At 46.9% G+C, this 17634-nt stretch overlaps 1 protein-coding gene across 1 annotated transcript in view; it reads left to right on the top strand.

Moving 5' to 3' along the window:
• HS3ST1 (heparan sulfate-glucosamine 3-sulfotransferase 1) overlaps positions 1 to 16380 on the top strand; it is a 33322-nt gene extending 16942 nt beyond the window's left edge. The window contains exon 2 of the mRNA XM_069744856.1: positions 15201 to 16380. Coding sequence (XP_069600957.1) covers positions 15315 to 16232 — 918 coding nt within the window. The 5' untranslated portion in view covers positions 15201 to 15314 and the 3' untranslated portion in view covers positions 16233 to 16380. The remainder of the gene's footprint in view (positions 1 to 15200) is intronic.
• Positions 16381 to 17634: the final 1254 nt, after the last annotated feature.

Here is a 17634-nt window from a genome sequence, read left to right as displayed (position 1 = left end):
TTTAATAAAGTCACACTGCAGAGCTGGGATTCGTGACCTTGCACAGTAAATTTTGTTGCCTATCCCTCATGTCCTTACACCTGCATCAGACTGGGCGGCCTCATCTGATCCCTTCTCGCATGCCGCGGCCATGAGGCCGCACATTCTGAAGAAGGCGGAAGGAGATGAGTAAAGACAGGCGAATATATCCACTGCTCGTGGCCATCAATCACACCCTCGCAGTCAAAATAAGTAAGACAATGAGGAGCGTGGTTTCAGGCAGGGCGGACGCACAGCCGCAGCCAGCCAAGCAAAGTTTTCAGAAGACGGGCAGCGCTAACAAGGGGGGTGCTGCGTGTCATTAAAAAGGAAAGTCACACCTCAGGGACAGTGGAATGGTCTCAATGAGACACATTTTGTACGTGTTGAGTTCCACGTGGGCAAGGAGAAAAAGTCAGCCACCTTGTACAAATGCAGCAGTACTGCTGTACAAGGTGGCTGTTATACATAGAAACACCTGGGGGTGGGGGGCAGGCTCCTTTCAATTTCAGTTCATGTGCCTGCGTGGCGTTTGCAGGTCACGTTGCAAGCTACACAGCAGGGGAACAGCTGGCGTTGCTGAACCCCACTGACACATTGACTGGTGTTTTTCTCTGTGCAGCTCGCATGTCCGGGCAAAAACTAGCGGTGTTTGAGCCCAGGGTCAGCAGGAGGAGGAGAGGAGCAGAGTGTAGGCCGAAGCCTAGTTGAACCAATTTCAAAGGTTACCTTTAACCCCCCCCTCAGGTGTTGCAAGGTACAAGAGCCACACCTTGTGCAGCATTAATGCTGCACAAGTAAAAGGTTGTTCTATTTAGTTTACTCCTTGCACACGCTGAATAAAACACGTACACTATTTAGCCCACTATACTGTCAAACAGTTGTGGAGGCGTGACTTGTCTTTTTAAGGAGACGCAGCACAGGTGTCAAAATTTGCACCTAGGTACAGGGCGCAGATTCATGAGCGTTGTTGTTAGCTGTACAGGAGTCTGCGCTATTGTGATCCCTTGGCCATGCGCTGCCTGTCTTCTCACCTCATTTCATATTGGCCGTTGCGGTTAGCAATGAATATGAAGCCCAGGCCCGCAGCGTGTTTTCCAAAAAACACACTGCGTGGCTGGGATTCATGGCCTTTTGCAGTAAATAGGTTTGCCGCTCACACATGTCCTTACACCTGCTTCAGACTGGGCGGCCTCAGCTGATCCCTTATCGCCTACCACGGCCAGGAGGCCGCACAGTCTGAAGAAGGCGGAAGTAGATGAGTGACGACAGGCGAACATATGCACTGCTCGTGCCCATCAACCACACCCTCGCTGACAAAATAAATATGACAACGAGGGGCGTTGTTTCTAGCAGGGCGGATGCACAGGCGCAGCCAGCTAACCATGATGTCAAAAGACGGGAAACGCTACCAAGGGGGGTGCTGCGTATCATTAGAAAGGAAAGTCACACCTCAGGGACAGTGGAATGGTCTAAATGAGACACATTTTGTACGTGTTGAGTTCCACGTGGGCAAGGAGAAAAAGTCAGCCACCTTGTACAAATGCAGCAGTACTGCTGTACTAGGTGGCTGTTATACATAGAAACACCTGGGGGGGTGGGGCCAGGTTCCCTTTAATTTCAGTTCATGTGCCTGCGTGGCGTTTGCAGGTCACGTTGCCGGCTACACAGCAGGGGAACAGCTGGCGTTGCTGAACCCCACTAACACATTGGCTGGTGTTTTTCCCTGTGCAGCTAGCACTTCCGGGCAAAAACTAGCGGTGTTTGAGCCCAGGGTCAGCAGGAGGAGGAGAGGAGCAGAGTGTAGGCCGAAGCCTGCACTGGTGGCAGCTTTTGTTCTGTTGTGCCAGCGTGGCTTGTGCTGGACACGTTGCCGACTACACAGCAGGGGAACAGCTGGCGGTGCTGAACCCCACTGACACATCACCTAGTGTTTTTTCTGTGTAGACAACACTTCCAGGTGGCAACTGACAGTGTTGAAACCCAGGGAATCAAAGAGGAGCAGAGTGTAGGCCGAAGCCTGCAGTGGAGCAAGTTGAAAGGGAACCTTTAACCCCCCCCCCCCCAGGCATTTGTTGCTGAAAGAGCCATCTTGTACAGCAGTAATACTGCACATGGAAAATGGTGGCTCCGAAAATTATGCTCCTTGCAAACGCTGAAGTACACACTCATATAATGTGTCCCCTCACACCGTCAAACCATCCCGGAAGTGGGACTTTCCTTTGTAATGTGACACAGCACAGCCGTCATTCCAACCCCCTTGGTGCCGGGCGCCACCTCCTCAACGTTGTTTGGTTCTGTCACGGAGCCCGCGCTGTAATGTTATCCCTTGGCCATGCACAGTTAGCGGTGCCCGTCTTCTGACATCATGTAGGTGTCAGGCTGGCAGTGCCTGTGCGTCCAAGCTGCCCGAGATCCAACCTTGCAGTGTCATCTAATGTAGTCCCACTGCGGGCCAGGGATCCATGGGCATGCGCAGTGCATATCATCGCCTCTCACTCACCTCCTTCCTGCTTCTTCAGACTGTGCGGCGTCACGGCCGTGGCATGCTATTAGGGATCAGCTGACGCCGCCTAGTCTGAAGAAGCGTGAAGAAGGGGAGTGAGAGGCTAGTATATGCACTGCGCATGGCCATGGATACCAGGCCCACTGTGGGATCACATTAGACGACACTGCGAGGTGTGATTTCGGGCAGCGTGGACGCACAGGCGCAGCCAGGACGACAACAAATGATGTCAGAGGACGGGCAGCGCAAACTGTGCATGGCCAAGGGATAACATAACAGCGCAGGGTCCATGACGGAATCAAACAACGCTAAGGAGGCAGCGCACGGTGCCAAGGGGGTAGCAATGACGGCTGTGCTGCGTCACATTACAAAGGAAAGTCCCACCTCCGGGACGGTTGGACGGTGTGAGGGGACACATTACATGAATGTGTAGTTCAGCGTTTGCAAGGAGCATAATTTCAAGAGCGACCTTTCCCTTGTGCAGTATTAGTGCTGCACATGGTGGCTCTTTCAGTAACAAACGCCTAGGGGGGGGGGGGGACAGGTCCCCTTACATTTTAGTTGTGCCAGCGTGGCGGTCGCATGACACGTTGCCGGATACACAGCTGGGGATCAGCTGACGTTACTGAACCCCAATAACAAAGGAGCGACTGTTGACTGTGCACACAGCACTTCCAGGCACCAACTGGCGGTGTTAGAGCCCAGGGACAGCAGGAGGAGGAGAGGAGCAGAGTGTAGGCCGAAGCCTAGTTGAACCAATTTCAAAGGTTACCTTTAACCCCCCCCCCCCCAAGACGTTTGTAGCTGAAAGAGCCATCTTGTGCAGCACTAAGGATGCAAAAGGAAAAGGTTGCTCTTTTAATTATGCTCCTTGCAAACACTAAAAATGTGTCCCCTTATACCGTTAAACCGTCCCGGAGGTGCGAATTTCCTTCGTAATGGGACACAGCACAGCTGTCATTCCTATCCCCTTGGTGCCGTGCGCTGCCTCCTCAGCGTTGTTTTAAGCTGTCACGGAGCCTGCGCTGTTCTGTTAGCCCTTGGCCATGCCCAATTAGCGCTGCCTGTCTTCTGACATAATTTGGTGTCAGGCTGTCAGTGCCTGTGCGTTCACGCTGCTCCAGATCCCACCTCGCAGTCTCGTCTAACGTAATCCCACTGCGGGCCTTGGAACCATGGGCATGCACAGTGCATATCCTCGACTCTCACTCCCCTCCTTCCCTCTTCTTCAGACTGTGCGGTGTCACGGTCGTGGCATGCTATTAGGGATCAGCTGACGGCGCACAGTCTAAAGAAGGCGGAGGGAAATGAGCGAGGGGAAGATATGCACTGCGCATGCCCATGGATCCCAGGCCCGCAGTGTGACTCAATCAGAAGACACTGCGAGGCGGGATCTCGGGCAGCGCGGCCGCACAGTCGCAGCCAGCCTGACACCAAATTATGTCAGAAAACAGGCAGCGCAAATAGGGCATGCCCAAGGTATAACAGAACAGCGCAGGCTCCGTGACAGCTTAAAACAACGCTGAGGAGGCAGCGCATGGCACCAAGGGGGTAGGAATGACGGCTGTGCTGCGTCACATTACGAAGGAAAGTCCCAGCTCCGGGACAGTATAACAGTATCAGTGAACACATTTTATAAGTGTTAAGTTCTGCGTGTGCAAGGAGCTAAAAAAAGAGCTACCTTTTCCTTGTGCAGCATTACTGCTGCACAAGATGGCTCTTTCAGTAACAAACGATGGGGGGGGGGACAGGTTCCCTTACATTTAGGTTGTTGTGCCAGCGTGGCGGTCGCAGGACACATTGCCGGCTACACAGCTGGGGATCAGCTGACATTACTGAAACCCAATAACACTGGGTCGTATGTTTTTACTGTGCAGCCTGCACTTCTGAGCCGCAACTGGCGGTGTTGGAGCCCAGGAATAGCAGTTCAGGTGGTAGAAAGATGAACACAGCAGGAGACCTGGATGACACCCAATTACTTAATCAGGCAGAGGAGTGGCAAATTCCTGCGAGATCCAGGCCTGGTTCATTTTCAGGAAAGTAAGCCGGTCAAGGTTATCGGAGGATAGTCGCATGCGACGGTCTGTTAGTACACCACCTGCGGCACTAAAGACACGTTCCGATAAGACACTAGCCGCAGGGCAAGCCAGCACCTCCAATGCATACTGGCTTAGCTCTGGCCATGTATCCAGCTTACAGACCCAAAACTTGAACGGGGAAGAGCCGTCTGGGAGTACAGTAAGAGGGCAAGCCATGTAGTCTGTCACCATCTGACGGAACCGTTGCCTCCTGCTGACTGGAGCCGCCGGTGATGGTGTAGACATTTGGGGCGGGCACACAAAAGTGTGCCAGAGTTGTGCCATACTGGGCTTGCCTTGGGCAGAGGCACTGCTTCTGCTCCCTCTTTGGGCAGAGCCTCCCCCACTGCCTCGACGCACTGAGCTGCTTTGTAAAGCACTAGCAGCACTCCTCTCAGTTGGACAGGAGAAGATGATGGAATTCACCAGTGTGTCGTGGTACTCCCGCAATTTACGCTCCCGGGTCAACGCAGGGTGAGGTTTTGGACGTTGTCCCGGTAGCGAGGATCGAGGAGGGTGAACACCCAATAATCAGGCATGTTGAGAATGTGGTCGATGCGGCGGTCGTTTCTCAGGCACTGCAGCATAAAATCCACCATGTGCTGCAGAGTGCCAACTGGCCCAGAAACGCTGTCCCCTGCTTGAGACATGATCTCTGCCCGCTCGTCATCACCCCACCCTCGCTGTACACACTGACCACTGGACAATTGTGTCGCTCCCTCCTCTGGACGGAGCTCTTCCTCCTCCATTGACTCCTCCTCATCCTCCTCACAAATTGGCCCCTGCGTACCCCTTTGTGAGGAACCACGTGGCGCTGACTCTCCAGAAGCTGATGGAAAAGGTGACTCCTCATCCTCCACCTCTTCCACAACATCATCCCTTAACCCTTGCAAAGTTTGCTGAAGCAGGCAGATAAGGGGGACAGTCATGCTGACTAATGCATCATCTGCACTTGCCATCCGCGTGGAATAATCAAAAGGACGCAAAACCTGGCAGACGTCCTTCATAGTGGCCCACTCTGTGGTTGTGAAGTCTGATCGGCGCTGACGGCGACTTCTTTGCGCCTGATGCAGCTGGTACTCCATAACTGCTTGCTGCTGCTCACACAACCGCTCCAACATATGTAACGTGGAATTCCACCGGGTAGGTAGGTCACATATGATGCGGTGTTCCGGAAGGCGGAATCGGCGCTGCAGAGCAGCAATGCGGGATCTGGCCAAGCTGGAACGCCGCAAGTGAGCACACTCTAGGCGGACCTTGTGCAGCAGGGCATCAAGATCCGGATAGTCCCTCAGAAAACTCTGCACAACCAAATTGAGCACATGTGCCAGACATGGGATGTGAGTGAGGTTGCCAAGGGCCAAAGCTGCCACCAGATTTCGGCCATTGTCACACACTACCATGCCTGGCTGGAGATTCGCTGGCAGTAACCACACATCGCTCTCCTGCTTGATGGCATTCCAGAGCTCCTGCGCTGTGTGGCTTCGATGCCCCAATGAAACTAGTTTCAAGACGGCCTGCTGACGTTTGGCCACGGCTGTGCTCATGTCGGTCATAGGTAAACGTTCACGGGTCCATGTGGAGGTGGACTGTGACGGATCCTGCAGAGAGGAATCTGAGGAACTGGTGTAAGAGGAGGAGTCGATGCGTACAGACTGGATTCCTGCAATCCTTGGAGTGGGCAGGACACGTCCTGCGCCACTCGCACGATCTGTACCTGGCTCAACAACATTAACCCAATGGGCAGTGAGGGAAACATATCGCCCCTGTCCATGCTGACTGGTCCACGCATCGGTGATGAGGTGGACCTTGCTACTGACGGCGTTCAGTAGCGCATGTTTTATGTTTGCCTCAACATGCCTGTGCAGGGCAGGGACAGCCTGCCTGCTGAAGTAAAAGCGGCTGGGCACCTTGTACTGTGGGACTGCCAATGCCATCAAGTCACGGAAGCTGTCAGTCTCCACAAGCCTGAACGAGAGCATTTCCAGGGACAACAGTTTGGCAATGCCTGCATTCAGAGCCTGTGCTCGGGGGTGGTTGGCCGAGAATGCCCACCTTTTCTCCCATGCCTGTACTACCGATGGCTGTAGAGTAGACTGGGAGTGTGAGGATGACTGGGAAGGTGGTGCTGTGGGTGGAATTACACAAGGTCTCTGGACAACAGTGCCAGAGGTTCTTCCATGGCGATCCTGGGAGGAAGCCAAACCAGCTGTGCATGAGCTGGAGGAAGAGGCAACACGAGCTGAAGAGGTGGTAGCTGCCGCTGTTGGTTGGCCTACATCTTCAGTCTGTTTCTGTAACTCCACCGCGTGCCTGGTCCGCACATGTTTCCACATATTTGTGGTATTGAGGTTGCTGACATTTTTCCCTCTTTTTACTTTCTGATGACACAGCTTGCATTTGACAAAACAAATGTCATCTGCAACTGTGTCAAAAAAGGACCAGGCACTGCAAGTCTTGGGAGCGCCCTTTTTGGCTTTGGAAAGAGACAGGCTCCTAACGGGTGCCAAAGTGGAGGCTACAGGCTCCGCAGTCTTCCCCCTCCCTCTCCCTCTTTGGCCCGTAAGGGGAATCTCTTCCTCAGAGCTGCTCCCACCACCTTCCTGTTCCTCACGCCACGATGGGTCAACGACCTCATCATCTCCACTACCCTCTGCCACCAACTGCTCCTCCTGGGTAGTCTCGGCAGCACAGTACGCACCAGAAAGCGTCACCTGAGTTTCATCATCAGATGCGTACTGCACTGTGGTCACCGGAGGCACTGGCCCACCTGCCTCTTCAGAGTCAGAGAGAAAAAGCTGTTGGGCATCACTGCACACTGCCTCTTCTTCCATTTCTCCAATGCTGCTTGGCTGGCCCCCTGTTTCCAAGCCAAGAGATTTAGAGAACAGAAGTAGAGACGGCTCCTGTCCTGGGCTCTCTGACTGCCTGGCCAATTTGGCAGGTGGTGAAGAGACAGATGGCTGCTCTCCAGTGCTCTGTGCCTGAGAGGATGTGGCACTAACTGAAGTCGATGCCGAGGCGTTAGCTGCCATCCACCCGACAACGGCTTCAATTTGGTCTTCACGCAGCAGCGGTGCACGGCGCTCTCCGACAAAGCTGCACATGAAGGACTGTTCCCTGCTGAAACTGAGTGACGACGAGTCACCGGCGCCCGCAGCAGGCACAGAATCACCACGTCCTCTCCCTGCTCCGCGCCCACGTGACTTACTCCCTGCCCTCTTCATCTTGGTCGACAGATAAAGATAAGCAGAAAAGTACTAAGGCCTTAGTGTGCTTATTCCTGAAATGCTCCTCCTAACAGGTGTAAGAAACACTAATGTTGTAAATTGTGGACTAAACTTTATTATTTTTCAAATGTGGCCTACACAAGTGTTAAGTTGTGTTTGGTGAACTTTCCTTTTTTTTTTTTTTTTTTGTGCAGATCGGGCTACAGAGCTAGTTTAAATCACACGGAGACCGTGCAGACAGCCGTAAACGGCGCTGCAAGGCCCAAAAACCCCCCTCTAGGTTATCCTATGTAGTGTTTTTCCACAATTTAGCTGGAGACGGGTGGAAAAACACTAATAGGAAATTTGAGAAAAAATGTGCAGCAGGCTGCACTATGAGCAAAAAAGGACAACTGTGTGAGGCAGTGTGAACCCCCCCCCCCCTGAGCTGAATACAACCGGGGGGTATATGGCTGCACAAAGACTACAGAGTGAGCTGCACACACACACAGAGACCTTGCAGAACGCTGTTAAAACAGCGCTGTAAGGCAAGAGCAAGGTGAACAGTGAAGAACACACAGCGTTTTGCTAAATTAGCCTTTGGAAAGGAAAATAAAGCAATTAGCTAGCTCAACTGGCCCTCAGTTAGAACACAGCATCCTGTCCCTAACTGAAATCACAGCAGAGTGAGCGCAAAATGGCGGCAGCGTTTTTTATAGTGCAGAGTGACATCATTTCAGCAGCCAATCACAGCCTTGCCAGTACTTGCATGCCCACCATGCTAGACAGGATGTGCCCACACTTCCAATCATTCCTCATTGGCTGCTGCGTGCAGTTTGAATTCTGGGAACTTCCGATTCCGGTATCCGATACGCGGGAAGTATTGGAATTCGGTATCGGAATTCCGATACCGCAAATATCGGCGATACCCGATACTTGCGGTATCGAAATGCTCAACACTAATCATAGGTAGACCTCAACTATGGGAGACAAACTGAGAAAAAAAAATCCAGAAAATCACATTGTCTGTTTTTTTTAATCACTTATTTTCCACCATAATATGCAAAAAAATATTTGGTCAGAAACAAACAATCAAGATTTCTGGCTCTCACAGACCTGTAACTTCTTCTTTAAGAGTCTCCTCTTTCCTCCACTCATTACCTGTAGTAATGGCTCCTGTTTAAACTTGTTATCAGTATAAAAAGACACCTGTGCACACCCTCAAACAGTCTGAATCCAAACTCCACTATGGTGAAGACCAAAGAGCTGTCAAAGGACACCAGAAACAAAATTGTAACCCTGCACCAGGCTGGGAAGACTGAATCTGCAATAGCCAACCAGCTTGGAGTGAAGAAATCAACAGTGGGAGCAATAATTAGAAAATGGAAGACATACAAGACCACTGATAATCTCCCTCGATCTGGGGCTCCATGCAAAATCCCACCCCATGGGGTCAGAATGATCACAAGAACGGTGAGCAAAAATCCCAGAACCACGCGGGGGGACCTAGTGAATGACCTGCAGAGAGCTGGGACCAATGTAACAAGGCCTACCATAAGTAACACACTACGCCACCATGGACTCAGATCCTGCAGTGCCAGACGTGTCCCACTGCTTAAGCCAGTACATGTCCGGGCCCGTCTGAAGTTTGCTAGAGAGCATTTGGATGATCCAGAGGAGTTTTGGGAGAATGTCCTATAGTCTGATGAAACCAAACTGGAACTGTTTGGTAGAAACACAACTTGTCGTGTTTGGAGGAAAAAGAATACTGAGTTGCATCCATCAAACACCATACCTACTGTAAAGCATGGTGGTGGAAACATCATGCTTTGGGGCTGTTTCTCTGCAAAGGGGCCGGGACGACTGATCCGGGTACATGAAAGAATGAATGGGGCCATGTATCGTGAGATTTTGAGTGCAAACCTCCTTCCATCAGCAAGGGCATTGAAGATGAAACGTGGCTGGGTCTTTCAACATGACAATGATCCAAAGCACACCGCCAGGGCAACGAAGGAGTGGCTTCGTAAGAAGCATTTCAAGGTCCTGGAGTGGCCTAGCCAGTCTCCAGATCTCAACCCTATAGAAAACCTTTGGAGGGAGTTGAAAGTCCGTGTTGCCAAGCGAAAAGCCAAAAACATCACTGCTCTAGAGGAGATCTGCATGGAGGAATGGGCCAACATACCAACAACAGTGTGTGGCAACCTTGTGAAGACTTACAGAAAACGTTTGACCTCTGTCATTGCCAACAAAGGATATATTACAAAGTATTGAGATGAAATTTTGTTTCTGACCAAATACTTATTTTCCACCATAATATGCAAATAAAATGTTAAAAAAACAGACAATGTGATTTTTCTGGATTTTTTTTTCTCAGTTTGTCTCCCATAGTTGAGGTCTACCTATGATGTAAATTACAGACGCCTCTCATCTTTTTAAGTGGTGGAACTTGCACTATTGCTGACTGACTAAATACTTTTTTTGCCCCACTGTATAACATTTTATATTTTCTCCTTGCCTCCTGGATTGGCTTCAAGCATTGCATCCTCCAGTGATATTTTGCTTCTCCCTAGATTTAAACTATAAGATGTTAATTTCATACAATGAGAATCTTGTTGTTCGCCCCTCTGCAAAGTATTATGGGACTCGACCTGCCTGACTCATGAGCTTTTTATATAGTTGAGAACATGAATGATAATAAAATTTACTTGCAAAAAGCACTCTAAATATTTTATTTAGAACTCCAGAGTGCACTTGAGGTAGCATTTCTATGGATTATTGCCCAATATTTGAGCTAGTGAAGTGCATTTATATTTATTCTTTTTGTTGACTGCAAATTATATAGTCATGGGAAAATATGGGAAAATATGGAATATAATGGTCTATTGAGTAATAGTTTAAAGATTCCAAATATTATTAGTGGCTGGTATGTAGAGTAGGTGGGTGGTCTTATGATGTTACACCATGATCATGTACTACAGTCTTGGTAACCTATTACCTCTGGGTCTTCGCTGAGTTTCTACAGGGTAAAAATCTGCACTTGCAAATATTAAAAGGGAATCTGTGTTGTTCCGCCGGACATATATGACCTATTAATATGGGACATACAGGTGATAGAAATGTAAAGCTAGTACTACCTGTATGCTTCATATTGGCGGTCTTGTTGTGGAGAAATGCTATGTTCTGTCTTTATTTCTGCGTGTGGTGCCTTGAAGAAATCCCTGCCTCCTGTTTTCATTAGAATATCCCCCTCCTATCAGCACCAGTTGCATCCCAGGAATCCTGGGCCTGCGCCCAGTATTCCCTCAAATGCATACCTCGTCCTCCCTTCCATGGATGATGCATTCAGGGATGTTCTATGCAGGCACCGGTAAATCTGACCTTCGATGTGCGCTTAGATAAGATGCTCTCCCCACTTCCCCTCTGCATAGTCATTCCTAAGAACCATGTATACATAGCAATGACTATGCAGGAAGGAAGTGGGGGGGGGGGGAGCACCTTATCAGCGCACACTGGAGGTTACTGTAGTGGAAGTCACCTGCGCAGAAGGACCCTGAATTCAGTACCCAGACGGGAGGGTGAGGTATGTATTTCTGAAAGGGTGCAGGTGCGGGATTCCGGGGCCGTAACTGACCTGCATGAGAAGGGAGTAGTTGTAATGGGAAGAGTAGGCAGTAATTTCTTGCACCGCACACCCCGGAGGCTGTAAGAAATCCTTAACCTAAAGACAGACTAACATTTCTCCACAACAACTCCCTTAATGAGACATACAGGTAGGACTTGAGGAAGTATTGACACTTTGTTCACGTGTCCTACTTTTGGAACCTCTCTTAGCCATAGAAAAGATAAAATGTAAAAATATTGCTGTCGAGGTCACTATAATTTCGACTTGTGGCCATATGAATCTTCCCGTAACAAAACAGTGGGCACTCAAGTTCCAATATTTTGGTTCTTGAGTATAAATTGAAATTATTGGTGATCAAGAGTATTTCTGTTGGAAATAAGGAATTTGCTCCAAGGCCTATAGAACGTCGACTGAAATTTAACAAGGTCTTACAGAAATATATTAAGTGTACAGTATAAATGGGGTACCAGAAAAATAATAAAGTGAAGATTAATCCTGATATAGAGCAGTTGTAATGTAGAGAGGCGGTAGATGGCAAATCCTGTGCCAACAGGGAAATAATGCAGATGTTTTATTAGTAAAATGACCAAATCAACTGGCAGGATTTTTCTGTCCCCGTGTTAAACATCAGTTAGAACTTTTGCATTTTACACTGAATGTGCTGACCGCCAGCTTGTTGTAGCTAACCATCAGATGAGTGCACGGAAATGCCAGGTTTAACCGGAAAGCAACAGGGTAGAAACCAGCGTTCTTTTGTAAAGTTTCATCTTTTATTAAAATGCACACTAGCACTTTTCTTCTGACGCATTTTCGGCAAAGGTTGATTCATTCGTGTTTTAATTATCAAGTAACACTGACCCAAAAACCATTGTATAATGAAAATATGGTAACCTGAGAACAGTGAAATGCAAGGAGGTACTTAAGTGCAGTAACTACTTTTAGTGAGCGACTTCCTATAGACATAGGGGCTGGCTCCTCATTGCTTTAGTGCCTTCTTTTTCACATTGGGGGTAGAGTTTACTCTTTCCTGATGTTTAAATCTGTTTCATCATTGGCGTCTCTTCAAAAATTTGCTAAATTTTTCACAAATTTGCGAAGCCCCCTTGAACCTTCCAATGTGATTTTATAACAAAGGTGATTTTTGACTCTGCAGAATTCATGAACCGTTTGCATAATTGCAAGGAATTGGGTGCAAAAAGTTAACAAATACCGTAAGACAAAAGCAACTGTCTCAGAGACCTAATTTTTAAAAGTCACTGGGGACACAGCCTCACGGGAGACCAGGTAGATCCCTGGCGGCTTTTCCCGACCCTCTATTTGGGAGTGACAAGTCTTTCTATATGTGCGCTCAGGTAGAGACCCATCACTCCAAGGTCGCAGGCGGGGAGGAGCTGCTGAGACCGGTCTCTGACTAGTCTCCTATGCTGCTTTGTCCCCAAGATACCAATCTGGTGTAAAGGTGGTTAGGGGGGAATTTTGTCTACTGATTGGCTAATGTAGAAATACTGTGGATAGAACACAACTGCTACCTCTTATGTTTTGGTCAAATTGTTCTGCACAAGCTAGCATCATGCTCATTAAAACTTCCCAGTAAGTAAACCAGTTCTAAAATCATAACTGCTGAAAAGTCAAAGCCAGGAGTTCAGCTCTGAAGACTGAATCAATTACATGATTAGAAAGTTATGAAAGTTCAGATTTTTTTTTTTCCTTTGGTGCTGAGGCATAATGAGATTTCTTCACTAGGGAGTTAAGGTTTGGACATACTGTATAGATGTGGTTAACTTGGTATTTAAACTTTTACTTGTAGGGATTGCATGTATTTAATTGTAATGCAGTCTATAACTAAGAACTTCAATTGCTGTGGCGTCTTCCGTCTTTTTAGGCAAAGCTGTGTATATAGCGATTTATGTCTCGGAAATCAGAGCAGTGAAAGAATTTTCAAATATTTTATAAAAGGCAAATTATTCTGATTCCTGAAGCTGATTTTTAAGGGGTTTGCGGCTTTGTAGGATTTCACATGTTGCAAATAGTGACTGTTCTGATAGCATATACTGATCATAAAAGTGTAAAAACTATTTCAAAGCACAGACCTTTAAAATAAGTGTGTATTGTATATAATAGTGTAGGGAGTGGACTCCCTCAGTGAGCCCGCCCCATACCTGGCAGGTGATGGCTGTGTATTACAGCCAGGACTTACCCTAACAATTGTGGGTGGAGTGGTGCTCAGCCCGCTACTGTTAACTTTTTAATTTGCGCTGTCAATGTGACAGCAACATTTTAACACCAATGTGCGTGCATAATTATCCTCCCATGGGGGTGATCTGCAGGAGGATTCATATCATGCCTGAGTGGAGCAGCAGCTAATGGGAGAATACACTTTTTTTTTTTTCTTTTTCTCCCTGCAGCCAATTTACTTCCTGTAACTGGGTGGTGCAAGGAAAGGTTAGTCATCACTCACCAGCACATTGACAGGTTGTGCCAAGGAATAATGACAGCCTTCTGCACAATTCTAACTACTGGAAGTGAGTGACTGAAATATAACTATTTTCTCCCTGTAACCTCCAGTAAGGCAGCCTGACATGATATTAATATTTACCTGCAAGTTCTCCCTATCTGCAGGTTAATGGCAGTTATGGTGGTGATGGCTATTTCCTTGCAAAATTAAAGGGAACCTGTTTCACCTGCATTGCCCGGTTGAAATGTCCCCATAGTTTTACAGCTGAAACGGCTGATTTGTTTGTGTTTTAGGGAAATGGTGTAAACCGCAGTGGCACATGGCTGTTGCGTTTTTCAGCGACAAAATGACTGCTGCTTATGAATATAGCCTAAATACACGCCTCAGCTGAGCTTTCTTGTGTTCTGAGAGATCTACAGTAAGACTCCTATGGCAGAGGCTTATTTTCACACTGAACAAAAACCAGCCACTGAAATTCAACAGGATGGATCCCTCTCCCGACATCTGTTGGAGTCGCAGCCTGTCCACACACTCTAGACCAGTGTTCCCCAACTCCGGTCCTCAAGAGCCACCAACAGGTCATGTTTTCAGGATTTCCTTAGTATTGCCCAGGTGATGGAATTATTGCCTGTGCAGGTGATGCAACTATCACCTGTGCAATACTAAGGAAATCCTGAAAACATGACCTGTTGGTGGCTCTTGAGGACCGGAGTTGGGGAACACTGCTCTAGACTGTCAGCAAATTCCTCCACCAATCGGCATGTTCTGTTGACTTATATTTAATGTGTCTGGGGGGCCTTTAAGGATTACAATGTCAGAGTAGTGTGCTCCAATATTAGAATTTCATTTGATAAAACTTGAGGTGCCCCTATACCTTAAATGGAAGTCTGCTTACCCAGTGATTAAGGCCCTCATACACTGTTGACCGATCAGCCAGTGTCTAATATGTATGAGGGCCTCTAAAATAAATCCCTAACTGATGGATTTGAGCGAGAGAAGTATCCAGAATGTTTAATATTAACAACCAATCTTTTTTATTATGGCAGATAATCTGCTGAAAGAACCATGACGTCAGCTCTTGAATGCTCTGCTGAGCTGAGCTTTCCCACCTCCAGGCAAGTTGGTAGAGAAAAAAAAAATATGATGGGCTAGGGTTTTTTTTTTTTTTTGTTCCCACCTCCAGACCCAAACATAATTGAGTATAGTGGTATTAGGAAACCATAGTTGCTTATCTACATCATTTTATACATAAATTAAGATTTCTTTTTTAATTTGAAATATTTAAATTTTTTTTTTTTTTTTGTCTCCATAGATCACTAATAAAAGGATTCTAGGCACAGCAAAGCAGGAAGTTATTCCTCATTCAACAGTTCCACACCAATGGAGAACCATATTTCTAACTGAAGCCACCTTCTCGAAATTAGTCATGGCCTCGCTGCTTTTTGGAGTGTGTTTTTTCTTTATACAGCCTCAAGGGGTGCCTTCTCGACCAACTTCAGGTGATGTAAGGATTTTCTCCTCTCCATCCCCAGTTTATGAGATGAAGAATGTGCCTCATCCTAATGGCACCTACCAGCATTTGCCACACACCATTATCATTGGTGTACGTAAAGGGGGAACTAGGGCTCTCTTAGAAATGCTCAGTCTCCATTCCGATATTGCTGTGGCTGAGAGCGAAATACACTTCTTTGACTGGGAAAACCAGTATGGAAAAGGTCTACAATGGTACTTGAGCCAGATGCCTTTCTCATACCCTCACCAACTTACAGTGGAGAAAACCCCAGCCTATTTCACATCAACTCAAGTATCTGAACGTGTATACAATATGAACAGCACCATCAAGATCTTGCTTATCTTAAGAGACCCTATCGAAAGAGTCTTATCGGACTACACCCAAGTCTATTATAACCACTTGCAGAAAAATAAAACCTATCCTCCGGTGGAGAGCCTACTTCTAAAAAATGGAGAACTCAATACTGACTACAAAGCAATAAACAGGAGTTTATATTACCATTACATGGAAAACTGGCTTAAGTTCTTCCCACTCAAAAACATTCACATTGTTGACGGTGATTACTTAATTAAGGATCCATTCCCTGAAATGCAGAAGGTGGAGAGGTTTCTGAACCTTTCTCCTCAAATCAACGCATCAAACTTTTACTTCAATAGGACCAAAGGATTTTATTGCTTACGGGACAGTGGGCGGGAGCGTTGTTTACATGAGTCCAAAGGACGGGCTCACCCACACATAAGCTCCTTTCTCTTAGCAAAGCTGCGTGACTACTTCTATGAACCCAATAAGAAATTCTTTGAGCTGGTTGGGAGGACATTCGATTGGCTGTAAACATAGTTCGGTTGTAACATGAACTTTTTGGAATGTTAACTTGTATTTAATTAAGAATATATTTAAGCTATAAGTTATTTATAACTGAAATCCTCTCTAAAGGACAAGGATATGACAAAATAAGCTAGCTATATTTTTATACTGTTCTGTGAATATTCTTTGTATAGATTTTCATGGATAATAAACAATTTTAGTATATACAAAAATATTTGACACTCGGCTGATACTACTCTTGTTTGACTTGCTAAACTTAAGTCCAAAAAGAGCAAAATGAGTGGGTAATACTTGTAGATTTTCAATTAATTTGCACTTCTAGATGTTCGAATATGGGGGCCAATTAGTCAGTTTTTGGGGACAATTTGTAGTGTATGGAATATGTCATGGGCCAATATTGTACCTCTACCCATGCTATAATGAAAGTGCGCTTCCTGAGAAGCATGGCAATGCACATGTGGACCCATATGGATTCTGTTCTCAAACACGGGCTGTGTGCAAAATACATCGGGAAGTAGACCAACTCGTCCATTTAATTTGAGCAGTGATGATCGAATTGGGGAGACTTGTGCAGCAGGTACGTCAAAACTCATCATGCACATTTTAGCAGTGTATATATTTCTTAACTAAGGAATCAAACCATTTCACTGAACAACATTTCGTTCAAGACCTCATTCTTTCTCCCAATAAGTCCCATATATATTCATTGCATTTAATTTTTTTTTTTAGTTAAATTATAAAAATGGGGGATTGTCACATTGTAGTTAAAAGGGGTTGTCTCCCTTTCAATCTTCAGTAGCACACCAGTCCTCTCACTGCTTGGTGGGGGCACTGCATTCTTTATGATAGTTTGGGCCAGCAGCATGATTGAGCAGCCACGTCAAACTGTGTAATCATCGATTCTTTGCCCAGAGGCACCATAGATGGACCGCAGGAGATCTCAAACTGACTACAGCAATGATGCCCAGTTAACTTATACGTTAAGGCGGAGGTCACACTTTAGGTATATCCTTTCTGCGAGCATTAGATCAATTTGTTAATGATGCTCTTCTTCAAGTCTCAGCTCACTGTGATACGATTCTCTCAGATGAGAAAATCTTAGTCTTCTGGCCACAAAGAACAGCTTTTCTCCATTCTGTGTGCTTGTAAATCTGATTGAAGGCCAATCTTTCACATGCATACAGACTTGTATGGCTGCGCATCAGCCACTTAGGGAATCCACTCTCCGCATGCTGCAATTTATTTTTTTCTTACTACTTTTTTTTTGTCTCCAAGTCCGCATGATGGGAGGGGATCCACACTTCTCCATAGTATAACATTGGGCCAAGTGCTATCAGCTAGCACTCATCCGAGCCTAAAGGTACCTTCACACATAACGATATTGTTAACGATATCGTTGCATTTTGTG

This window comes from Ranitomeya imitator, chromosome 1 (genome assembly GCF_032444005.1).
Source record: "Ranitomeya imitator isolate aRanImi1 chromosome 1, aRanImi1.pri, whole genome shotgun sequence".
Classification (NCBI taxonomy): domain Eukaryota; kingdom Metazoa; phylum Chordata; class Amphibia; order Anura; family Dendrobatidae; genus Ranitomeya; species Ranitomeya imitator.
This window is presented reverse-complemented; position numbering and strand designations above follow the sequence as displayed.